Source organism: Perca fluviatilis, chromosome 19, assembly GCF_010015445.1.
Source record: "Perca fluviatilis chromosome 19, GENO_Pfluv_1.0, whole genome shotgun sequence".
Classification (NCBI taxonomy): domain Eukaryota; kingdom Metazoa; phylum Chordata; class Actinopteri; order Perciformes; family Percidae; genus Perca; species Perca fluviatilis.
The window spans coordinates 19640498-19666073 of NC_053130.1; the positions used below are offsets into that span (position 1 = coordinate 19640498).

General features: G+C 38.2%; 2 protein-coding genes across 7 annotated transcripts in view; one reads left to right on the forward strand and one right to left on the reverse strand.

The window, feature by feature from the left end:
* Positions 1-47: 47 nt before the first annotated feature.
* rab23 (RAB23, member RAS oncogene family) lies at positions 48-6487 on the reverse strand. 2 transcript variants are annotated; one of them, XM_039784885.1, is made up of 7 exons: positions 6352-6487; positions 3754-3984; positions 3579-3664; positions 3076-3232; positions 2885-2967; positions 2699-2791; positions 48-2585 (listed from the first exon to the last, which is right to left on the reverse strand). In XM_039784885.1, exons 2-7 carry the CDS (start codon positions 3906-3908, stop codon positions 2452-2454), a joined length of 708 nt encoding a protein of 235 aa, XP_039640819.1. In that variant the 5' UTR covers positions 3909-3984; positions 6352-6487; the 3' UTR covers positions 48-2451. The 2 variants fall into 2 exon arrangements, with proteins under 2 accessions (XP_039640819.1, XP_039640820.1); XM_039784886.1 differs by having other exon boundaries at positions 3754-3955; positions 6352-6483.
* The window catches only part of prim2 (DNA primase subunit 2), a 25037-nt gene continuing 5644 nt past the window's right edge, over positions 6184-25576 (forward strand). Inside the window, exons 1-11 of one of the 5 annotated variants that reach the window (XM_039784884.1) lie at positions 6184-6300; positions 8728-8877; positions 9517-9629; positions 9771-9862; positions 9963-10083; positions 10968-11063; positions 12639-12776; positions 16712-16779; positions 18116-18188; positions 18515-18700; positions 24886-25012. In XM_039784884.1, coding sequence (XP_039640818.1) covers positions 8733-8877; positions 9517-9629; positions 9771-9862; positions 9963-10083; positions 10968-11063; positions 12639-12776; positions 16712-16779; positions 18116-18188; positions 18515-18700; positions 24886-25012 — 1159 coding nt within the window. In that variant the 5' untranslated portion in view covers positions 6184-6300; positions 8728-8732. Of the gene's footprint in view, positions 6301-6531; positions 6641-7477; positions 7624-7650; positions 7739-8727; positions 8878-9516; positions 9630-9770; positions 9863-9962; positions 10084-10967; positions 11064-12638; positions 12777-16711; positions 16780-18115; positions 18189-18514; positions 18701-24885; positions 25013-25576 lie in introns of those variants that run through there. The other 4 variants (XM_039784882.1, XM_039784879.1, XM_039784883.1 and 1 more) reach the window with 4 other exon arrangements.

A 25576-nucleotide genomic window follows, 5' to 3' on the forward strand; every position in this document is an offset into this window, starting at 1 on the left:
ATTTTATTGGCAGAGCAATATTGTCATTTGAAATTACACACTGGATGCTCAAGAAAAAGGTAGTTTTATTCATGTCAAATAATAACCATCAACCCCCCCCCCCAAAAAAAAATAAACATAACATCGAGTGCACAGTTGTGTGGCACACTTAATGTTGCGATACATGTTTTTTACTGTTAAAAACAAAACTCCAACAATAAGTGTTGTTTTTGTCAGTCTGAAAGCATACATACGTTGGTTTGTCTATTTAAATGTGTGAAATCGATGTATGAAGTCCTGTGTAGAAAAAGTAGAGTAACAGTTAAGACACAAAGATTATTACAACACCTGAGTGACAGCACATAAGTATGGTTAGTTTTAACTTATGGTTCTTTAAGATTATATGCCATCTTAATGATAAAGTGCACTAAATCCATTCAGTCAAAAAGCTAAAGTAAGCACAATGTTACAAATGAGAGAACGCTTGTGAAATAATTATTTACAGATCTACTGTGCAGGCAATTTTAAACAAACGGCAAGATCCGGGGCTTACTGGGGGTCAATAGGGGGAGAATGTAAACAAGGACAAGGCATTGTGGAAACAAGGCGTGCATGCATTACAGTTATGCCACACTTCAAAAAAAGCACACAACCAAATGAGAAAGCTGAAATGTGACAATCTTAGTACCAATAGTAGAACTGGAACATATTTAAGCACCTTTTGGTATTTTCACAGCAGTCCCATCTGAACATCATTGAGAATAAAGTTCATTTGAATCTAGGACAAGCTTCTAACAGAGATATGGGACCAGTTAAATAACTTTCAGAAAAGACAAAAATGTGCATGCACATGTATTCCCAGATGTCTTATGTCATGTATTCTAATTACATGTAAAATACTGGGGTTGTAACTTTTGAATAAGGAAATGTTAATAACTTCAGATAGACTTTTCCTTATCGCCACATATCTGTTTGTGCTTAATAAACCGGTGTCTCTCAAATAATTAGTTTTGGAAAAACAAATGTAAAAAGGCTTGATGCAGACAAGGCAGTAATACACATTTCACAGCTAGCTGTGTTGAAGACTGAGCATTAGTTTGGGAGATCTTTTTAAGAGTACCTTCACGTACTAAGAAGAAACTGAATTTTCTTGCATATTCAGACACAACAAAGCAAAACATCCCATCCTAATGGTCAGCTCTTTGTATCTTCAGAGAGCCAGGGTGTGCATTTTGCTTAAGGCTCCAAACAATATTGACAGACGCTACTGACATATGAATGATATTTAAAAAATAGAAACTGATTAGATACTACAGAAGCCAAACGGAGAAATAAAAACCAAAATTTTGTACCATGTTTAGTTTTGTGAAATGTTAGAAATATAGTTCCATCAGCGCAACTTCAGAACGTTAGCATGTGCCAGATTTAACGTCTCTCTCGCTCCCAATGGCTGGCTCGATCCGAGGAATTTTTGTATCAGCGCACACGCAGAATGGACAGCATGCAGATCGTGAGGGGATATTTGCTGAATTTGACAAAAAGTGTATTGGATTAGAACAGACTCCACTTTTAAAGAAAAGCACCGTTGTAAATATGTAAAATGTAACAACTGCAATCAAAAACATAGTGCTATAACTGAATGAGACTTCAGCTCATGTTTGACATCACAAAGTCCTAAACTTTGTGAAAGTCTTAATTAACAAATCCGTAAATAGGTGGAGTGTAAGCAGACATATAGAGGACTATTCTGGGTCGAAAGTTGTTATTTGGTTATACATAAAATTACATTCTATTAATTTCATGTAACACGATATCACTGCAGTGTTAATATTTAACTACAGCTCAGAAAGAGAAAACACTTAAGTGAAAATATCACTCAACACTGTTGTGATTCGTACAAAAATACTTCTGCACAGAGAATTACCTCTGGATTCGATAGTGTTTCGTCCACAATAAACAGTATAGTTTGAACCATATTATGCAGAGAGAAAAATATGGAACAAAATGATCTGTGTATCTTCTACAATACATGCAAAGATATTGCACAATTTTAATGTCAAACAAATGGGTGACTGTAAAAATCATATATAGGAGTTTTCACAGAGGAAGGGTGCAACCTTTGCTGTTACATATTTGTTCTCTTATATTTGATAAGAGGACTGTGTTTCAAGTCATATCTAAGCAGCACACATGTAGCGTAGCTGCAGCTGTTGCTGTTACTTAAGGCAACCCACGAGGACAGGTTTTGTGTGCAGATCATTGATGGAGATCCAAGGCTGAATCAAAGAAAATTCAACCATCAATGTGGGGAAACGACTTAGGATACAGGTTAAACATTAGGTTATTAAAGTAGTATAGGGTAGTATTTCCCAGTCTGTTTGGGCTTTGGTCTCTAAATGTGGCTACCTCCACAAAATACAACAATGACCAATTTGAAACAATAGTCAGTCACTAAAGCTAAAGGATTTTTATCTAGAGTAGGTTGCAGCTTCCAAAAGGATTTTTACTCTTCTTGGTCCTTTGTTTGTTAGGTCGCAAAGTGATGACTTCTCTTCCGTTGCTGGAGCTCTGGTTGCAGACGTTACTACTTGTGGTATTAAAAACACCTTTGAAGAAAAGAAAAGAAAAAAAAACACAAATTATGAGTAATGTCACCATACTGAAGAAATACAAATTTAAATGTAACATAAGAAAAAAGATGTACAAAAAGACTCCTCACCTATTTTATTGCTTGTTGTATGGAGTACCTCGGTCTCCTCTGCCGTTTGCTGTTTGAGTCGCTGAAGATACTTCTCAGCTAAGTACTTAAAAACTGAAAAGAGAGCAGAAATGTTACGATAGTAAAACCCAGAATGAGACTGTTGCACTTGCATAAGACCAGTGGTCCAAATGTTCAACAACCCACCCTCGTTGACATTTAGGTCCTCTTTTACTGAAGCCCGATAAAATCTCAGCTTGAGTCTTTTAGCCAAAGCTTCTGCCTCCTCGCTACGATCCAAGTAAAGGAAATACAAGGCAGTCATTAGCATTTGGCTTTAACATTCAACTGGTTCACTGTTCCAGTGTCATTTTTGCATAAAAGAAACAACTACTTACTTTTTTATAAGGGTCTCTTCCAGGAGGTCAATTTTGTTCTGCACTAGAACTGTGGGAATGTCTCCGACCTCTGCCTCCACCTTCTCCCTCCAGCTGTCAATAGCCTGAAACGACTCCCTGTCTGTGGTAGAGAAGACTAGCACACATGCCTGGGCACCTGGAATGCAAGGCAACACACCAACAGTTCATGTTTTCAAGCTGTTCATTCTTTTAAAAATGACCTCAAAATGATACATAATTCATACTCCTCAACGAGGACTTGAAAACACTGGCTCCACTTCGGGAACAGCCCCACTGGAGATTCACTTTTGGTTCAAAGACATGTTGGCAGTGCTGTGTGTGCCGGTGCATGTGCTTTGGTTCAATGCTGTGTCGCCAGTAAACCATAAAATCTGTGACAAATCTAAACTTAACCTCTGTGGTCAGGGGAAGTCAGTGACCCAAAGCAGCAGTGTTATATTTGTCACGGTGGTGGTGGTGGTGGTGGTGGGGGGGGTCCTTACCACGGTAGTAGGCCTTAGTAATAGCATCAAACTCCTCCTGCCCAGCGGTGTCCCACAGCATTAGTCGGACCTCTTCGTCATTTACGCTACAACAATGAGCAGGTAATGAATATAATGTAAAATATCGGCTAGAATTGATAGAGGAACGTAAACGCCTGTGGTACAAGTTGCTTACAGTATCTGCCTTTCCAGGAAGTCCACTCCAATGGTCTTTTTGTAGTCCTTAGTGAAGATGCCCTTGCAGTAGCGTTGGATCATACTGGACTTCCCGACAGCTCCATTTCCCACCACGACCGCCTTGATGGCCACTTCCATGTCCTCCTCCAACATGGCGGCGACGCCGGGCTGATTTACTCAGTTCCCCTCTGCCTGGGTAGCTTCAGTGATGTGACACAAACACATACACCTGAAAGTTTCAAAATAAACTAAACATCACATGTATGAAACATGTTTAAGATACAATAAGTGAAATACATCCAGCAGAAACAGCAACGTGGGTGTAACTCAAATGTTCTCCTGTGATTCAACACCTGCTGATCTAGTTTACATTCAAAGCGCCAGTTATCTATCCAGTAGGTTAAGTTGGAGTAGAATGGTTAGGTTAGACATAGAAATTGGTTTACTGTACCAAGGATTAGAATCATCATCAAACCTTTATTCAAAATTTGGTAAAAAACTATACTTAATGCTACTTAAAATCCAATAAATTAATATAACTAAAAATACTAAGCTGTGAATATGAAATAGTTCCTATCCACTAATCTGATTTATAATAACTGATATTTGACATTTCAATATTACAGATTAGATTTTAATGCATCCTAGCATGGGGTTTTTCCCCACCTAACAGTAGTTTTAATTAAATTGGTTAGATACAGGTAGTAAGTAGTCAACTTTTATTCAATGACATATTATCACACAAAACAGTCAGATCTGGCAGTAATATAAAAACCTATTTCTTCGTGTGTACAACCAAAACTTTAGAAGATACAGACACCTTTATATAACAAGTTACTAGGGCTGCAACAACGGTTTGTTATTTATTGGTCTTTTTTTTTTTATTATGCATCTTTTTGTATGTGTCAAACATAATGGATCCCAAAATCCCAGAGATTAGCAATTACTTATTACGTTTAGCCAACAGTCAAAAGCATCCATTTTCATTTGTTGTTTGTCAAATCTGAAATTGAATTACCCTCAGCGCCACATGTTAGCACATAATTTAATTGGGGAGGGAGAGCACTCCAGTAAAGTGATTTCTACACAATGTCTGGAATTTTCCTTTAAACTATAACGTGTGCTGAAATTGAACTAACTGTAGTACATTTTACAAGGAACGTGTTTGCAGAGAGAGTGCAATGTGTTTATTCTTCCATTAGCACTGAGAGCAGCAGACTCCACATAGCAACTGGGTATTCCACAGTTACATGCGAGTAGCTGCTGAGTGATATGCTAAACAACATATTGTGGAAAAGCTGTTCCCAGTGGATACTGACAACCTACTGTGTGACTGTGGTGTCCAACAGCCTGTCTCGATTTGAGTCACAATGTGTATTGCAGTTAACGATATTATTCATCAACTCTAATTCAGCTGTATGACGCAGCAGTTGTTATAACATGCAGGCAAAACATGACTTAAAATAGACAGCCTGCTCTTTATTTGTACACTTATTAAATTACGTGAATTTTCAAATGAGTTTACAGCTAAATGTAAATTTGGGATTAGATTTCACCTCAGCAATCTCTTAAATTGATCGAACTCATGTTAAGTGAAGATTCTAGACCTCCTTTCTTTCAAGTTTGATTCACAAATAAAGTTACACATTTGCAGTTCTCTCATCTGTCAGTGTAATGATTTCTCAATGCGTTGTTTATATTAGTTTTAGGGTTACATAAACTGAGTCAATGTGGGGGGTTATGAAGCTGGCTATGCACTTTCAATAGGCTGTTACTTTGTGTCCCCACCTGTAGACCACAGGACAACATTATATCTATATTTGGAGAAGAGTCTGCTCACACACAATGACAAATGATCATACTGTCAACATCAATAATAGGGTTGGGCAATTCATTAGTAATGACCATTATTTATCACTGTGATCACGTTTCATATCTTGAATATTCTAAACAAAGTGTGGTTCAATCTGAAAATATCAAAAATAAACAAGTGCTTTTCCTGCACAGACAACTATCCTATCTTTATTGCGGGTCTTGTTTAAGCTATCATGGTATTTTCTACCTACAACGAGACAATTACCCCATTCGTACTATACATATTTTTATTCCATTACAGAGAATCTGAAATGTATGTGCATATAAATTTCAGATAAATTAACTTTCATAAGTATGTAGAAGATAATACACCTCCCATCCTGTGCAGTGAGTCATCTTTACAGACTCACCATTACTTAAATCTGGCCTCGAGGCGGGGCGCTGTTAAAGCAAATATTTTAGGGCACGAAGAGAATACAAACATTATAATGCCATACGATGTAACTTACGTTACTCATTTTTTGTTAAAGTTTGCTGTTGCTGTGGTGGCATTTCCAAAGTTTTGAGTGGAATTAAGTATTTAACTAGTCAACTTTTAATTCTGCTTTCTTTCCTCAAATCAAAATCCTTTTCCTTGGTCAAGATATGACCTGTTGAACACCTGGCAGGAGGATCTTCAGGGACCGTACAGCTGCGTTAAAGCTGACTGAAGGATTAACTGACTGTGCTGGTGAGGAAGGATGTAAAGCTAGCAAACCCAATAGAGTTGGCAATTTCTTACCTGTAAAATCCAGCTTCAACTCATCTAGTGTCCGTCAACATTAGCTAGATGAGCTAACCAGCCAGCGTATCCACAATCACATATCTACAGCCTCCCTCTGCTCTTCTCTGCGGCAAGAGGAGACGCTAGTGACTCCGGTAGTAAAGGTTACCGTTACCTAGCTAGCTAACGTAAGGTTAGCCACTTTTTTCCAAAGAAAAGAACCTTCTGCTCCGCCCGGTAACGTAAATGATATCTAACGTTAGCTAATGACTGCACAAATCGAATGTTCTCCGCTTCAAAACGACAGGTAACGTTTAATTAACGTCGACAATAGGCTAAATACCAACGGCTTTATGAGTACAATCTGTGACATTTAGCTAGCTACTTGATGAAAAGGCATTGCTATCAATCCGCGAGCGTTCGTCTCAGCTAACTACGTTGCGCATACTAACCAGGCAACTGGCTAGCTCCTTAATGTACTGTACTGTCTATGGCTAGCTTGCTAATGTTTGTTGCTAAGCAGCGGACACTTCTTCTACTACTTCTTGATGTTTTTTGGCAGATATATCGGCGAAATATCGCCTCCAACTGGTTTGAAGTGTGGATCGGCACCATCGGGACTCTAAATTATTTTAATTAAAATATTGTCATGCGTACATTGCATTTGAATGTCTTAAATTAGATACACCTACTGTAGTTTGAACTATTGTACTGTTAGGTATCTAGCTATATCAAGCTCATGGTGGTTTTTTAACCTGAAATCTTAATCTGAAATGTAACTAGCAACTATTGATTTTTTTAAGTATAGTGGAGTAGAGAGAGTATAACAATTCTCTCTGAAATATAATAGAGAATCTACAAATATTTGCATAGTAGAGGTGGGGGTGGGTGAAATCTGCATTTTAGTTTATGGGTAAACCACGTGTTCTGGGTGCGTTTGTTATGTAGTACAGATGCCCCCGACATTTCGTGTTGCCACCCACGTCCACGTCGAAAAAAGAGGATACACATTACATAATATGTAAACCATTTTTTTTATTTTAAATCTCGGCTACACGACTAGTTGATAATGATCACACTACATTTGGAAGTCTTCCCTTGTCTTCTATTACCATATAAGTCAGTCACCATCGACGGGTCGGGCGGAACAACGAAACGAGCGCCCACATATTACGACACGGTTTCGCTTCCTGGGATGGCTAAAATCGTCATCATTTACCCGCGTTAGTTGAACAACCCACTTTGTTTGGCGGGATTGAGCAGAAAAGAGGCAAATCCATCGTTTAATCGGTAGGCAATACAACATTAAAATGTCGTTCCAGCACTTGCTGTATGTCATGTGATAAATTGCTGAGATTATTTTAGAAGTCGTTCGTCTTCGACCCTATTTCCACGGTAGTTCACTGTATGTAACGTTAGCTTCCACAACGAAGACGTTGAAATGTGTTGTTGTTGACTAACATTAAGTTAACGGTAGGGATGCAGTCTAGTTAACGTTAGCTTTAGCGAAACTGTCTCTGTTATAAGCTAAGTTAAGTTTCGCGGTGACAGCTGGTGTTATGCGAAGAGCGATACAACTTATTTTATCAGGGCTGTAGTAGGACCCATTGTAGGAACCTGATCGTTAGACCCGCTGTAACGTAACGCCGTTAACGCTAATAACGTTACATCTCTAGCAAGTGTCACCAGGTTAACGTTAATTCATTTGTCTCTCTAGTGGGTCGCTGTTGCCTTGCTAAGTTTTGTATCGCTTCTGGAGCCATTTTCATAATGGACCTTAACGTTACCGAGTTTAGTGAAGGAAGCTTTCTAGACAAATTATTGCAGATACAAAACACATTTTGACAGGGAGAAAGTGATTTCTGCATGAATATTTTCTGTCTTCACACTATCCTTATGTATAGACTACCGGTAGCTTACAGTTGGACTATGATTTGTGCTTTTGGAACAAATTTGTATTTCTCTGCCCAAGGGCACAAGTATATGATGACACATCTGCACACGTTTGAATTACACAACGCTAGTAACAGAGGTTAGGCAGTGATTTAATTTAATTATTTTGATTTGTAAAGAGGATTGCAGCATCCCTTTGATTTTTCAGACCACCTATGGTGAATTGACTCACTAATTTTTGACAAGGGGTACCTTTTATATATTAAGTCTTTAATATATACTTTTTATTTATTACAGAAAATATAGCTTGATCCGTTATAAACTAAAATAAAGCACAGACAGTACATTGGAGAAGATGCAACTTCCTTTTCATGAACTTGCACACTACTCACTAGTCGCGCCAAATACAGTATACCAGCATGGTGACTACTAGCAGCCTATTATCTGGTGATACATTATTGTTCTATTATTGAAAACTTTCTTGTGTTCCCCTACCATCAGGAAATATGCAGTTTTCTAGCAGAAGAAAGAAGTACAACACCAACTCTCAGACAGAGCTCTACCTACATCCTCTGCAGTTCTATGGCCAACCTCCTCTTGAAAACATCTCTCTCTCTGAGTTTGAGGCATTTGCTGTGGACAGACTGAAATGTAAGTCCTGGTTCTCATGCCAGTGTAATTATATTTTAGTCCTGACATTTTCTTTAAAGGTCTCATGGCATGAAAATGTCACTTTATGAGGTTTTTTTAACATTAATTAGCCTGCCTATGGTCCCCCAGTGGCTAGAAATGGCGATAGGTGTAAACCGAGCCCTGGGTATCCTGCTCTGCCTTTGAGAAAATGAAAGCTCAGATGGGCCGATCTAGAATCTGGTCCTTATGAGGTCATAAGGAGCAAGGTTACCTCCCCTTTCTCTGCTTTGCCCACCCAGAGAATTTGGCCCACCCATGAGAGAGAGACATCATGGCTTTCAAACGAGAAAAGTGGCAGTTGGTCAAGGCCACCCCCCCCCCCTCCTCAATCGCTACAGACACAGAAATGGCACATCCTAAGGAAAGCTCATTGTGGGACTGGCTCTAGTGGCTGTAATTCTGCACCAAGGCTGAATTTCGGGGAAGAGACTTCAGATACAGTATTAGGGGACCACTAAGGTCTATATAAAAGCATCCAAAGAGCACCATGTCATGGGACCTTTAATCAGTCTTGTCTCTGCTGTTGTAAAATACATTTGTAATGCGTTTTTAAAAAAGGCCTGATATTTACAATGTCTTCTTTTAACGCCATTGCAGTGTTGAAGACAATTGAGAATTTGGGAGTGAGCTATGTGAAACTGTCAGAGCAGTACAAAAAGAAACTGGAGTCTGAGTCTAAAGCCCTGAACTTTCTTTACAGACCAGATGCTGTGAGTATGTTTAGCTTGACTCACATCAGAGTTTTACAAACAAGGTCAAATTAACTTGTTAGCATTTTGAGACAGTCAAATTATTTAGTAATGAAAAAGAATGTCATTAAAAACACTGTACTTCCTGTAACCTTTTTTAAGGATGACCGAAAATCTAGTGGACCAACTGAATACGAGAAACGAAGAAAGGACCATATCTCCCACTTCATTCTCAGACTCGCCTACTGCCAAACGTAAGTCTGTAGTTTTTGTAAAGTGTTTGTTGTCAAATAAAAAAAATAAATAAAATGATATTCAACTGATTAAATGTTTGCTTCCAATTGCATCTTAAAGGGAGGATCTGAGACGGTGGTTTATACAACAGGAAGTTGATCTTTTCCGATACCGCTTCAATGACCTGCATCCAAAACAAAAGCTTGAATTTCTTCACAGAAATAATCTGCAATATGACACTGTAAGTTTATCTTTGTTTTAAATATTTTGAAAGCCTACTTTCTACTTTATTTAGGTAAATACTGTAACTCAAAGGGTCCATTCTTGCTAAAAAAAAACTAAAGTATTTTTGTTTTGTTACCCAAGGATTACTTACACCTCAGGGACTCTTATTGACTGTCCACATCTGTGAATCTAAAGTAGTTTGGACTGATTTGAATGTGCATTTCTATACAACCTTCAATGTTGAAGCCATACTGTGTTTAGACACTAAAAGTAATGAGCAGAGCTTAGGTTTTATATCAGCAGAAATGATATCCATTGATGTTATAAATGACAAATACTGTACAGTACTTGTCTCCCCTGACTTTGTAGGGTCCTGTAGTAATTGTAGAATGATTGACAAAAAAGACTGACAAAGAAGCTGACACAGAAACTCGTGTATTAGTCACTATTGGGAAAGGAAAACCACAAAACAGGGCAGGGAAAGTATCCTTTGTGCTCAGTTGTATTTTCACTAGATGGAGCTGTTTGATCACTGTAACAGGATCCCTGGATGTTAAGGGTTTCCTTGAAAGGTGATGAAAAAGTTTCAACACTTTTCGTCACAGTAATCCTAATCAAATGTGAATAGCAACAGTGTGTTTAGTTTCTTTTTGACTTTGAAGTGCTTCTTTAGACCCACTTAAGAGCACTATGGCAGGTTTTCATAAAATGGAGGTGAATACTTTCAATAACTCACTATTTCATAATTCAACGCATAATGTGTCAAGCAAGGGCGAAAATGGTGTATTCATCTGATAAATGATGTTTGGTTTCCATGAACCTCAGCCTTCAATGTAATGGCACATTTCTGTCTGTCCAGCGCTTCACTGAAATTCATCATTCTCATCAATAACTTTTTAGATCAGTGTCGAGGAGAAGAAGGCTCTGCAGGATAAACTTGTCAACTCCAGTTACGCTGTCAGTGGAATCACTGTGGAGGATCAGGACTTCTACAAAGTGAGTTTCTCATTACTCTCTCCATTGAGACCACAAAGAATGTTAAATGCTTATGTCTCCATAAAACACATTTTTATATGCAGTATTATTCTACAAAGTATAATCCTTTAGCCCTCACATAGTTAATTAAGAAGCAAGCCATCTAGACATAGAACCATTAAGTCTGTTCTGTATTCTAAATGTCAGAGCTTTAATAAAGAAATGACATGTAAAAATCGCCCTCCTCACTGTAATTATCTTTAAAGTAATTCTCCCATTTACCATCAAAAGCTCCAGTGTTTACCCCATGAGTCCATTATTAGGCTACTTGGTCAATTTTATGTAATTTTGAGTTGTTGCTCAGTTTGACAAAGAAGTGTGGATTTCCATGTTAAAGGAGTACTCCACCAGTTTAACACATGAAGACATGGTTACTCGTTGTTATGAGGGGAACTATGCAGCCTTTGTAAACTTTAGACGGAGAACTCCAAGTTTGAAAGAATACCCTGATGATGTTTACCAATCAGGGAAGGCCTAACAAAAGATGCTTATGGGAAATGTAAGCTCCAGTGTGTTTGGAGATTAACCCTAAGTACTAAAAGTCAGAATATCTTGGCCTCTGCTGCTTTAATTTTTACTATTCCTTTTTAAATCTGTCACTTTTATGGAAGTGCAATGCTAAATTACTGCAGTAACCCTTTAAGACCATTACAAATTAATATATAACAGGTTCGATGATAATTTGGATAAATGAACCCTCTGTCTACATAATTTGGGTCCCTTTTAAGATATCAGCCGCTGCTACATGTAACAACTCAGATCACACACTTTGCAATCTTCCACAATGACTTATAGTGTCAGATAAGATTGGTAGAATTGACTGCAAAACATATTCTTTTGGCAAATGTTGTAATTGGGTTTGCTTTGGTTTGTAGTAACTTCTGCCCTTTGTCCAATGTTAGAATTGGACTAATTAACACTCGAGCTGTCTCATGTGTGTCACCTGTACTGCTTAGATCTATTTGTTTTCTTTAACTACCATGCCCTCTTGCCTATATTTTGTCAGATGGTGACAGACCATCTTATGATATGAAATAAACGTGTAAATATCAACTTATTGGAGAATTCATCTTCTCCCAAATGTAGAATTTCCTCTCTGCAGTATCTTGCCTTCTGAAGAACATAGTTACAGTATGTTGAATCACTAAATAGTCACATAGTGGAGAAATCTCTTAAATCAGTATAGATGGACAGCCCAAAAAAAAATTGGCTGATTGACAGATCACCTTTACATCCTTTCATAGTTGAATGGCTTTAAGTCTACAGTTGTCTGTTCACAAATATGGAAAGGAAAGGGGAAAATGTCATGGCCTGCTGCTTGACTTTAAATTTTTTGTTGCTGACAGTCTTGTTTGTCCAGAGAATGTAAATCATCACACTCCCAAGTGTACGTCCTCGTAACATAGCCAAAATTACGAAAGTGTTGGCCTGACAGTCACTATGCATGCAAACGAAATATTAACATCTATATCTTTTTGAATGCATTCATTATTCAAAAAATGTTTTTTACTTTCCAACTCTTGTTTTATTTTAAAGGTTCCATTTCAAGATGCCCTGGATCTAGTGCGAACAAGGAAAGTGTACCTCAAAGCAGGCTATGTATTCATTCCTCACCAGGACATTGTCACCATTGTTCTCAACGATTTCCGCACAAGGCTATCTAAAGCTCTCGCAGTAAGTGTTCCCAGCTCTTCACTGTTTTATAAAAATGAATAATGAGTTATGTAATACTACAGAAAGCTCAAAGATGAATGATAATTTCTATTTGAAACATGACAAGTACTTCTCTGCAGTTCATGGTCAAAGCATGTAGCACTTTATATTCCCCTTTTATATATAGTATGTGTATGTACAGGGCTGTACATCAATAATAGAATACAACACCAACAACTAAATAAAGCACCATGGGTTTTAATCATCATTAATCTGACACACTCAGAAACGCACAACACAGCTTCCTTTGCATTATATTGTTTTTGTTATGTCCCCACCTAGTATATGTAGTTTATGTAAATATATGTTGTGTATACAGTAAGTCTGGTTCCGTAATAAAATGATGAAATTGTGAACATGGTTGTTCCCTTCAGTGCCCTGAGGAAAACTGGAGAAATGCAGGGTTCAAATGAGTGGAATAAGTATGCACACATGACATAAAATGTCTGGGGGTGGGGGGAAGACTGGAGACAGCTAGTATGATTGTGCTCATTATCCCTAGGGCCATGATGTTTTTCAAAGGCTATGGAAGGGGGTCTGTGAAGGCGCAATATCGGCATGTTTATGCATTGCGCTGAATGCCCTGAGGGACATGGCGTTTTGGTGTCCAGAGGCATTCTTTATAATACATGTGATGAGACAACTAAGATTCAGTTACATAGTGGTGAGGGTTCCTGACTAGGGAACAGGCACAAACATGCTCAACAACCATAGTATACTCAGCAAAAAAAGAAACGTCCTGTCACTTTCAACTGCTTTTATATTTTAAGCAAACTTAACATTAAAAGATTTACATTACATTACATGTCATTTAGCTGACGCTTTCATCCAAAGCAACTTACAATTGCTATATATGTTAGAGGTTGCACGCCTCTGGAGCAACTAGGGGTTAAGTGTCTTACTCAACAATTTTCACAGACATGTGGAAATGGAATAATGTGTCCCTGAACAAAGGGGAGCTCAAAATCAAAAAGTAGCCCTCAGTATCTGTGTGGCCCGCACACCTGTGGACTGCAGTGCATCTCCTCCTCATGTACAGCACCAGACTGGCCAGCGGTTGTTGTTGCCATCCTGTACCTGTCCCGCAGGTGTGATATTCGGATGTACCGATTCTATGCAGGTGTTGTTACACGTGGTCTGCCACTGCGAGGACGATCAGCTGTGCTTCCTGTCTCCCTGTAGCGCTGTCTTAGACGTCTCACAGTAGGGACATTGCAATGTATTGCCCTGGCCACATCTGCTGTCCTCATGCCTCCTTGCACCATGCCTAAGGCACGTTCACGCAGATTAGCAGGGACTCTGGGCGTCTTTCTTTTCATGTTTTTCAGAGTCCGTAGAAAGGTGACCGTGACCTTAATTGCCTACCGCCCTTAAGCTGTTATTGTCTTTTCGACCGTTCAACAGGTGCATGTTCATTAATTGTTTATGGTTCATTGCACAAGCATGGAAAACATTGTTTAAACCCTTTACAATGAAGATCTCTAAAGTTATTTAGATTTTTACAAAAGTATCTTTTTAAAATAGTTTCTTTTTTTGCTGAGTTTATATGGTTTATGAATAGACTTCTCTATTAATGAGGTGCAATAAATCTACAATATAGGTGACTCACAGCCACAGAGAAGAAATGATTAACATATGCCAATGTAAAGACCTGCAAATCATTACTGTTCTGATTGGAATCTCAACACCCGAATCTACATAAATTTATGTAGATTGTATGTGGTATCAGCCATCAATATGTGTCAGTTGTATCCCTCAAGTAATCGTCCAAGCTTTACGATTTTTATTGTGATGCAGAGTAGTGATAATAGATGGATACAGTTTCCTCAATCTGATCCATGTTGCGTTCAACATCAAGATAAGAAATAGGAAGTATACATAGGGCTCTGAAGAAAACATCATGCGTTAAAATACTTTCAAATTTGTATAGTATAGTGAAGGAAATATGGGATTGATATTTAGGGAAAATTGTATGAATTTATTTATTTTTTGCAATGTTTTTAAAAATTGATTGAATCGATTCTTTTTTTTAAATTTTTAAATTTTTTTAATTTTCCTTCTTTTTTTAACCAATTTATCTAAATATGGGCGCGTAGTTTTTGGTTGTTATACAGCCGTAATTATTAGACCTGATCACTCTGATGAGATGGCTGCCATCATGCGTCCTGCTTTAGTTTGCTTTTTCCAACTAAAACACATTCTGTCAAAAGAGATACCAGTTGCAGTTCCTTTCCAAAGCAGCTGTTTGAGTTGACCTTAGAGCTGGCAGTTCGTTGCTTTTGCTCATAGAAAATAATTTGGCAGTTTGAACAATAGTTTATTTTTGTTCAGTGGTTTTGCCCCTTGCGTGTAGCAAAAATAGTATAAATTATGGATGTTTTCCCCTTGACATCACCCATAGGTTTCCAAAGAGCCAAAATAAAGCTCAGAGTGGGCAGCTCCCTGTGGCTCCGGCCGTCGCCATATTGGCCGTGCCTAATGTTGGCTATTCCAAAAATGGGCAAAGAGGTAGAGCTGGACGGCGCCTGATTAGGCTGAATGAATTCTACAGTATACGATCGCCTCCTGTGACAGCAGGCCACCTGTCACTCAAACCAGAACACCCTTAATTATGCATAAGGTTGACATTGAAGGGGGAACATTGAAGGGGGAACTCTGCTATAGAGACCAAAATCAGTTATTTTTTAAGTTTTTTTTTTTTTTTTTTTTGGGGCTTTTCCCTTTTTTCTATACAGTGACAGTGGATAGACTGGAAATGGGAAGAGAGATGGGGGACGACATGCAGCATAGGGCAACAGGTCTGATTTGAACCCGCGCCACTACAGGACTCAGTCAACATTGGGCAAACACTCTTACTGGGTGAGCTAGAGGCTAGAGGTGAGCCATGGAGTTTTTGTACCAAGCTGTAAACATGTTTAATTCTGCTGTGCACTTAAATTGCTTAAACATGTCCTGCATCATGGGACAGGCAAGACAATATTTTCCAAATGACAAAAGGGGAAAAACGAATAAAAAGAGCAACTTGGTCCAGTTCCGCCATTCTCCCATTTTCTGGTAATTATCCGGACCACTAACTGTTGGAATGGAATGATGCTCCAAAACAATTTTTCTTGAAACTGTGCCATTGTGACTGTTTCTGCGTTACTATTATGGTTATTCTCTTCCACTGGGAACGACAAGGGGACATCGCAGAAAATGTGACATTAAAAAGGCATGAAATTGAAAGCTCCAGTTATTGGTTTGATGTTCAAATGAACATCAAGCAACAGATATATAATATATTAAGCCATTTGTTGTGTACGTGTAAGTCCTTGAAATGTTTTAGACTGTGGACTCTTGCCTGTTTGCTGATTTAAGTGATGTTCATGTAGCAATTAGACAAAGTAAAGCTTTTTGTTCGGGAGGGATGTGCATACTGTCAGACTCGCAGCTGAAAAAGTTCACATCTAGCTGATCTGTATATGTTGAGACTGAGACAGGATGTCAAAACCAAATGTCAGGAGTAGAGGGCGGGTTGTAAGGAATCGCCTAACAGTTGTTTTATATGCTACTGATGTTTTAAGATGGTGTCACTATGTGTGAGATATATGATAATTTGCTCAAGTCAGAAAATGGTAGCCTGTTTTACAGCTAAGGGAATTTTAACATTATCACTTTAAAGGCCCCTTGCTTTCTAGTACCGCTGTCAATTATTCAGTTACATTTCATATTTAAAGTTTAAGTCAAAATTCTTTAAATGAGCTCAAATGCAGTTTATTTAACTTGCTTAAATTACTAAGCGGTGGCCTTGTCTTTTATTTACCGTTCTGTGTAATATTTGCACTTAACCTGCGATATTAAGCTGTAGTGACCGACACGATTTACCATTACTCATGTGATGTTAATCTCATCTGCAGTTGACAGCCCGCTCGCTACCAGCGGTGCATTCTGATGAACGGCTCCAACCGCTCCTTAACCACCTCAGGTAAGCAGCAGCAGCAGCAGGATTAATAACGTTGCTGCCACTTTGCCAGAACTCCGTTGAAAAAGAGATTTAGCCAGATTGATCTTTGGCACCAAAGAACATTGGGGGCTTGTGGCTGGTCTGAGTAAACCCAATCTGTCCCTGTAGATAAGTCTAGATGTTGTGGGAACTTGGGGTGCCTGACTGTGTGTGTATCATCATCTATCCCTATTGTTAAAGTTACTCAGTCTTGAAGTAATTGGGACTATATGCAACTTGTGCACTGTTTCTCCTACAAGATCTCATGCACTGTACTGTATCTCTGTATTGGGGATACTGGGGCCATGTTTTCCCCCAGTAGTTATATTTGGGATAGATTACTTAATTGATTTAAAATAACTAAGTTTTGTACAAAGGTGCATTTCAATGGTGACAATAATGGATTAAAAGGCTCCATATGCACACTGCATAAACAAAATTCCATATGGTTTGGATACATACTTTCTGTTTAGCAACTCATCAGAGCCAGTGATGTGTGTGTGCAAATGGTTTACCATGAAACAGGAATGGTGCTGTAAAAGCTGTTGCTTATCATGATTTGTTAGAGAGTTAGGTCTCACCCAAAATGCAATCCTGCTGCCTCATCTAAGTACTTCACTAAAACGGCATCTTCTTTTATCAGTCCTCCATTGCAATATTTTAAATTTTACACATCTGTAAAATAAAGCACCTAAATTGTCTAAAGTTATCATGTTTGATCAACCAATAGAACTGCTGCTATCTCACCATTGGAAATTAATTTCAATCAGCAACAGCACAGGGGTTTGCATTAAACAGTGGCTTAATAGCAGCAGCGTTCATTTCAGCTTCAGTAGCAAAGCAGAGCAGCTCAGAACCCAATGAGGGTGTTTATCTTACTTTAGATAAAAGCAAAAACATGAATATAGGGGTGTAAGAAGTCGTGTTGCCTGATTGTTGATGGGGATTAGTGGGCAGGTTGTTGAGATTAGTGGGCAGGCCACTAATCTCTATGGTAGGGGGAACAATGTGATGTAAAGCACTGCCATACAGGACTTAATGGTTTGCCAAAGTCATTGACTTAAAATCTACTGATAGGAGCTTAGCAGTTAACTTTTTTTTGGCATGAGGTTACAGTGTTTTATATTTACTTTTTTTTTTTTCTTTTTTTTTTTATAAATGATGGTTTCCAGTCTTTAATGTCCTGTCTTTAGCGTTTTTTCTTTCAAAAAGACAAATGGTATCAGATATCATGGGAGCCCTGACTGCTTCTAAAATTGTATTAACATTGCTTATTTGTCACAGTCCTGATATGTTTTTAAATATTTTCTTATTATAGTCATGCCTATGTGGGACAGGATTACAGCATCCAGAAGAATGTTGGAAAAATCTCCCTGGAACAAATTGATTCAGTAAGTTGCATTGACCATCTACTCTTCAAATGTCAAGTTCAAGGTGCCATTTTGCCTGGAAATGGCTGGTGTAAAAGGGGAGAAATGAGGTTTGTATATTTATATCTGGTGGCCCAGAGCTAGAATGAATAAAGTCTATTTAGTGCAACTTCAGTTTTTAATCAGTCAGGTCACATTATGTAACATGTGCACCATAGAAAAGGACTATATGAAATAAAATATAAGAAGAAAAATCAAGCGAGAATAAAAATGGACATTTACAGGTACAGGTAAATTATAGTAGTCCATATCTGCATATTTGCTCATTAATTGTTGTCTGACGCCAGCTTTCAGGGAAGTCATTCCCACTCTGCATGAGGCAGCTCCACCAGTCCCTCAGAGAGAACCACCATCTCCGCCATGGTGGTCGCATGCAGTACGGCCTGTTCCTCAAAGGCATCGGCCTCTCTCTGGAGCAAGCACTGCAGTTCTGGAGGTCCGAGTTCATAAGAGGCAAAGTGGATGCAGACAAGGTAATGTTGACATGAATTCTATTTTTTATATATATATATATATATATATATATATATATATATATATATATATATATATATATATATATATATATATATATATATATATATATATATATATATATATATATATATATATATATATATATATATATATATATATATATTAAAAAAAAAAAAAAAACTCTTTAAAGTTACATTTGTTGTAAATCCAAACTCAATTTTCTTTTAACTGTTGATGTGGGCTGTCCTCTCACCCGAATGCCACTGCAACTTTTAGTAAGAGGAGGTGTTTATGGGATGTATTGTTATATTAATCCAACATTTCTTTATTGGTATTTTTGCACAGAATTACAGTGCAACAGCGTGAGGAAGTTCTGTGATATTGTACCAGCCCCACCCACCCCGTAACCCCTCTCACCATACAGTCATACATTTACGTAATTTAGTACATATTTGCAAAACATTTTGTCCTTAAACTTAAAAGTGAATAGTGCTGACAAATATGAGTGTATAACTATGCATACATACAAACACAGACACAGGCACACATTAAAACAAAGAGGGAGGGTGACCGTACACAGTGTGTCTGACTTATTCAATAAGAAATTGCATCAACATTTATAAGGTTAGATGTCTGAACCATGTACTCAAGCTAAGCTGAAGAAAATAACTGCCTGTAAATGAATAATTGCTCGGGTTGTATTGATTTGCTTTTACAGATAGGACTGTACAGCATACACTAAAGATTGTTAGAACGTCCCTGTATGCCTCGCTTCAAGGCTGGCCTTTCTAAGTGAGATATGGAGGATTCAAATTTCACTGTTTTTGAGTTTGTTTTTTTTGAATGCTCGGTCCTCAGTGCAGCCACTTAGGAATTCCTTGTCGAGATGATATCATGTCTCTTACGAGATGCACTCTAAAGTCAATTCAAGTGAGTTAACTTTATTCTGTGCCATGGTCTATCGAAGTAAAAACTAAATTCAAATATTTTAAAACATCTTAAAGTTACAATTTATGGATTTTGATTAGATCTTAAACAATTAGTCAAATATTAAAGATTATTTTGGGGGCTTTTCCATTATTATAGTGACCGTGGATAGACATGAAAGAGGGAGAGAGATGGGAGATGATCCTGCACCACTGCACCACTGGGTGAGCTAGAGGCTGCCCCATCTGCAACAATTTTATTTCTTGACTGTTTTCTGACATTTTTTTTAAACCACACAATTAATCGATTGTGAAAATAATCGTTAGGTCAATCAATAATGAAAATTGATAGTTACAGCTTAAATTTTATCAGGTTATGTATAGAATGCCTCGCTCACCCAAAAAGATTCCAGTGATTTTGTTCTCAAAAGTTTCCCTCAATATAAACCAAATGTATGGGCAAATCACACAATATTTAAACCATCATCAGGTTCATAATCATAAAAACATACTCGAAGATGTTCTCCACTTGCTTCTTTATTTTTATGATTACTGAATTTAAATAAACATGTATACAAATACTCCTCCAGCTTGGACCAGCATGCTCTGATTGCACTGACACAATGAGAGACTTTTCAGCCATGTAAGCTGTTTTTAGAATTATGTTATATTTTGTAACTGTAACTTAACAGATACTGTCCATCTGACCACAACTGATAACTACCGCTTAATCTCACACATAAGTGTGTTTCCATTTTTTTTGGGTGCTCGTCAAAAGATTCAGTATTAACAGGGTGCAAGGTGAGTGCCAAGAAATCATTTAGTTAGAGTTAAAAAGCTGTGTGCAGTTATCTGGCACAGTACTGCGTGTGGTGAGCCTTGATCTCCGAGGCATGTTGTCTTTCGACTTTAATGATTTAAAGAAGTAGTAGATCACATGGTTGGCATGTCACTCCATGTAGTCTTTCCAGTCCGGGGACATGTGTTGCATCAGCCAGACAAAGTGTCCTGGCATGTTGCTGGGAGATCTTGAGTGCCAGAGTTTCAGTTATAATGAGAAGTTGCATCAAAGATGCACAGAGAGTCCTTCTTGGTTTTTTTCTGCTGTTCGAAAATCACATACAATTTCGCCTGTAAGGTTTTTCATCTTCATCACCTTTTGTGCAGCTTTGTCAAGGGCACCTGATAAAGCATGTTTTTAGACTTAAAAAATGCGCTGTCTGTCTATCCTTCCTCCAGTCTCTCCTGCCCTTGTATCTCTGCTATTGGCTCTCAGTAAGAGCCTCATGGCAACTACAGTACACGGTGTCCATTTCTAAAGGTGGCTTGGTTCCCATGTACATGCTTCCAGAGAAAGTGTGATGGGCTGTGCACAAAGCCCAGCTCTTGTTGCACAGCAGAAGCAGCAGAATGGTGCTGGCCAGATCGCAGCTCTCACAATGATGTATGTGTTGAAGTCAGGGACTGCACTTTGTGGCATGCTGCACAAAGCTCGCTCATTAGTATGCGACAGGCACAGAGGAAAAAGATGGGAGGCAGCGATGCCGAGAGGGAGGCCTGGAGGACGAGGCAATGTAATGTTAGACTAGAGGGAGTGAGAAAATTGATGAAATCAACTTGATCTATCCATTTTTATTGCCATAGAAGTTAGCCTATTCATTTGAAGGAGGGTCTATTTGAACCACATTTCAGTGTGTTGTATTGCCTTGGGGGGTGGGACTGCTTTTGAACTGCTTGTTTTACAGATGTTAACTTCAGGTTAATTAATTTCCACCAACTGACACCATTTTTTCACATTATAGTTTTGATTTGCTCTGGGGGTCTTTCCCAACAATGGAAGACTTTCATTAGATGACACTTTATATTAACTGGTCGTAAAGTTTGGTTACAAATGTACACCATGTTATTTTTTCACAGTTTCTTTCAGCACATTTAAAAGTAGCTGCCAGCTCCTTCTGCAACCCTGTATACAAATATATATCCTGATTCTTTTCTTCACTTTTGTCTTGAACATACCTGCAAACTAGACACTTTTTGGCGAAAATTGCCGTTTTGAATGGGGAAAATGTCATCCACGTGAATCGTGTAGATCTGAAGAGTTTTTATTTTGGGGGGGGGGCGGGGTCCGAGACCCAGAGCTAATACGGCACCGGTGCCTTAACGACCGTTCTCTACCGGACCGAATAGTAACGTGGATTTCGGTGCCTTATTTAGGTGCCACTTAAAGGGTGGTGGTGGTGGTGTCACCTTTTTCAGACCTTCTGAGTTTGCAGGTATGCTTGGAGCGATGTAAGAGAGACTATTTTGTGTTTAGTTTTTTGTGCTTTTCATAAAGATTATAATGTACAAGACAACAATGTTAACTAGATACTGTAGTAGGGACAGTCTTTCATTAGGATTTAGGGAACTCCTAAGGCCTTGTGTCATTTATCTTCCATAGTGAGTGGCTTGAAGAATAGTGCTACTATTTGAACAACCTGATGTTCATGATCCTAAACCTTAAATAAACAGAATGTCGACCAATATGTTACGTTATCTGATCTAAATGATTTGAAAATAAAAAGTCTAAAAAATTGCAGTGCTGATGCCGAATATACAAGTTGCAGTGGCATTTGCTTTCAGTGAGAAATGCACACTAAGACCAGGCGGATACATAGCTGATCACAGATACTATATCGATATCGCTGAATGTGTAGGCTGACTAGTAACAGAAATTTCAGGACAGACAGAGAGCACTCATGTTTTTGCTGTCTTTCTGTAATTATGTGACAACAGGTACAACTTATAAAACAAAAAACTAAATTATTAGAATCTTAACAAAAAAAGTTTTCAATGGCATTAAGATCTTTTACTCTTTGAGATGCAATGTGCAGCTTTTAGGGTTTGCAGCAGGCTTGTCACACTGTTTTAGAGACTTTGCAGTTCTAATTTGTCTCCATTGGCTCTTAGTTTAAAATTCAGCTTGTGCATTATGTGTAAATTACCTTTTCAAAAGCCTATCAACAGCTTTGCTTCTTACCTTGTGCACACTTGGAAGTGTTTTATAGTCCCGTACCTTTTTTTTATTGTTTTTAGGTTCTGAAAAGCCTGCAGTACAGATTGAAATGGGAAGTATTTTAATGGTATTACATATACAAGGAATTGGAGCTGCAGGCACATCAGTCACTATGGACTGAGCCTAAGAAGCCATGCCAAGTTTACACACACATGCACGCACACACGTACGTAATCCCTTTGATTGTGTCCTATTTCTCTGTCTCCATCGCCGCAGGTTTTAGTGAGTGTGGGGGGATGTTCCAGTGATGTAGCCCCAAGAGCCAAAATGTGAACTAGAAGAGCTGTGGCTCTGCTCCTTTAATGCAGCTTTTGTGCTTGTGTTTAGACTTCTGAATTCCCTCCGTTTGGAGGTCAGCCGTGTTAAGAGTATATGCAGGAGGATCTGAAGTGTGGGCTGAAGTGTGGGAACACAGTTGGTGATTAAAAGGAAGACTGGAAATGTATTATATTTAGAGGAGTTGTGTTTTATGTGTAACAAATAGGACTGCAAGCTGCTTTGTACAGCTATCTGATGCCAAGGGGGATCTGAATACTGTTTTTGAGGACAAATCAAATGTTTTTAGAAAATGGCAAGTCGAAAAATGCTCAATCAGATCTGCTGTTTGTGGTTAATCCCAGCATTTAAGAAAGAGTTGACTTATAATCTTTTGGTCTTGTGAAGTTATATCTTTAATCACCATTTCACCTAGAAGAAGTGAAAGTTTAATATTCTATCATTTCTAAGTCTTAGCATCACTTCTTTTAGACCACCTAGGATCTTTTTATGTCCTAATTATTTCACATAATACATATTAAACACACTTTAGTGCCAGTGGAGTTCCAAGATCCGTTTTTTAATAGAGTAGGGGGGTCTTAAATCAGGAAACAGCCTCCTGAATCCTTCGAAGCTCTACATAATTAATATTTGATTTATTCTACTTGAAGATTTTATGGATTTGTGAATTGCTGCTGCAGCTTGTCACATTAGCAAGCTCAAGGGTTTTATTGCAACATTAATGTGTTATGATGGAAGCAGTCATGATTGTGTTCTGCCACTGTCGAAGCACACTGTATGCATTTTTACTGTTTACGGTTTTTAGAGGCAGGGTTCCAGTAAATCATTTTTAATGGTGTCACATGAACTCTGTACATATAAAAGGAGTTCACTGTGAAGATTGTGTAGAATGACCCCGATCAAAAAAAGAAAAAAAAAATAAGTATGAAGGGTATTTTGGTTTGGAACAAGCTGGACAGAAGATGGTGTGACAATTTGCAGACTTCTGGCACTGTATAGTTTATTGATTCAGTCACTTGTGACCTTGGCATTGATGTGTTGCTTTTTTTAGAGATCATATAAAGATTTTTCCAGCTATTAAATCCGTAGTTCACATAGTTTAATTGAATTCAAGTCTGGTGGTTCCCAACCAAAGGGTCCGCCCCCTCTCTGATGGGTCACAAAATAAATCTGAGTCGTGACGTGGGAAAGGAAAGACAACTGAAGTTCTGAAATCTGTTTCTATTTTTTGGACCTTTCTCTAGTCTTTGCTTATGTTGAGAAATAATGGGTTGTTGTATCTCTTGAGGCCTCAGACAGTTCATTAAATTGATCACCAGAGATGTTTAGATTGGAAATATCTCTTTGGTGAAAGTGATAACAACTTAAGGGCATCTGAAATGTGACTAGGAGCTGTAACTTTTCACTGCTTTTTTGTAATTTATATACATTATACATATATTTCTATAGCTATAATGTCCATATACATTTAAACAAGGTTTTGTTTAGGTAGGAATAGTGGACGCATTGTACGGAATAGCGGTGCATTGTATTGGGAGTTACTACACGTATTCTTTTATTTAAAAATGTTTTACATATTTTATCAAAGTACTCTGCAAGACAAAGGGCAAAAGCAATGAGAAGTAAAGATGGCCATTCAACGAAATCCATAATTCGGCTATCTCGAGTGTGACAACACCTCTACAGCAGGTTCTCTCTAATAGCTCTATATTTCATTGAGGAAAACCTCCTGTCAAAACTGACATGATGTATGCAATGTCTCTTTTCACCCCAACCTTGTCCCTCTTACACTCTCATCCTCACTAATGCCTTTTCTTTCTTTCTTTCTTTCTTTCTTTCTTTCTTTCTTTCTTTCTTTCTTTCTTTCTTTCTTTCTTTCTTTCTTTCTTTCTTTCTTTCTTTCTTTCTTTCTTTCTTTCTATAGTTTGACAAAGCATATGCCTACAGCGTCCGCCACATGTTTGGCAAAGAAGGCAAGCGAACGGACTACACCCCCTACAGTTGCATGAAGGTGATTTTATCAAACCCACCCAGCCAAGGCGACCATCATGGTGAGTTGATGGCTGTTGGAAGAAGCCATTACCCATGAGACGAGCCACTCAACTGCCATTATCAGGCTTTTTAGTTAATGTACTTTGCTTGGAAATAGTGACACAACTGACTGTGGACATTGGGCCTCATTCACCAATATCTTCCTAAATTTTCTCTTAAATATGTTCTTAAGAAAGTCCTTAAGAAAAGTCTACGTTGGATTCATGACGTGTTCTTAAACAGCAGAATTGTTCGCACCGGTGTTCTTAGGATTGATGAATCCCACGTCTTCGTAATTGAAAGCGCGTGCCAGTTGTTCCTAATTAGCATAAGAAAACGCCCCGCAAATTCCCATATAAGGACATGACACTTCCTGTGCACTTCCTGGGAAGCGCTGAGATGGTTGTCGGAGTCGCAGATGACTTGTACATTGCAGTGTTGTACTGAATCTCAGTACTTAAGTAAAAGTACAAATAACCAGAGACCTATTTACTTTAGTAAAAGTAGAAGTACCACAATGACAACCCTACTTAAGTAAAAAGTACCTGATTTTAAATGTACTTTAAATGTTAAAAGTAAAAGTA

Coding starts and splice junctions, on each gene's coding strand:
- rab23 (XM_039784885.1), bottom strand. CDS start 3,908: ATGTTGGAGGAGGACATGGAAGTGGCCATCAAGGCGGTCGTGGTGGGA. Junction 3,665..3,753: donor TTCCTGGAAAGGCAGATACT/GTAAGCAACTTG, acceptor TCATTGTTGTAG/CGTAAATGACGAAGAGGTCC. Junction 2,586..2,698: donor TACAACAAGCAATAAAATAG/GTGAGGAGTCTT, acceptor TTTTCTTCAAAG/GTGTTTTTAATACCACAAGT.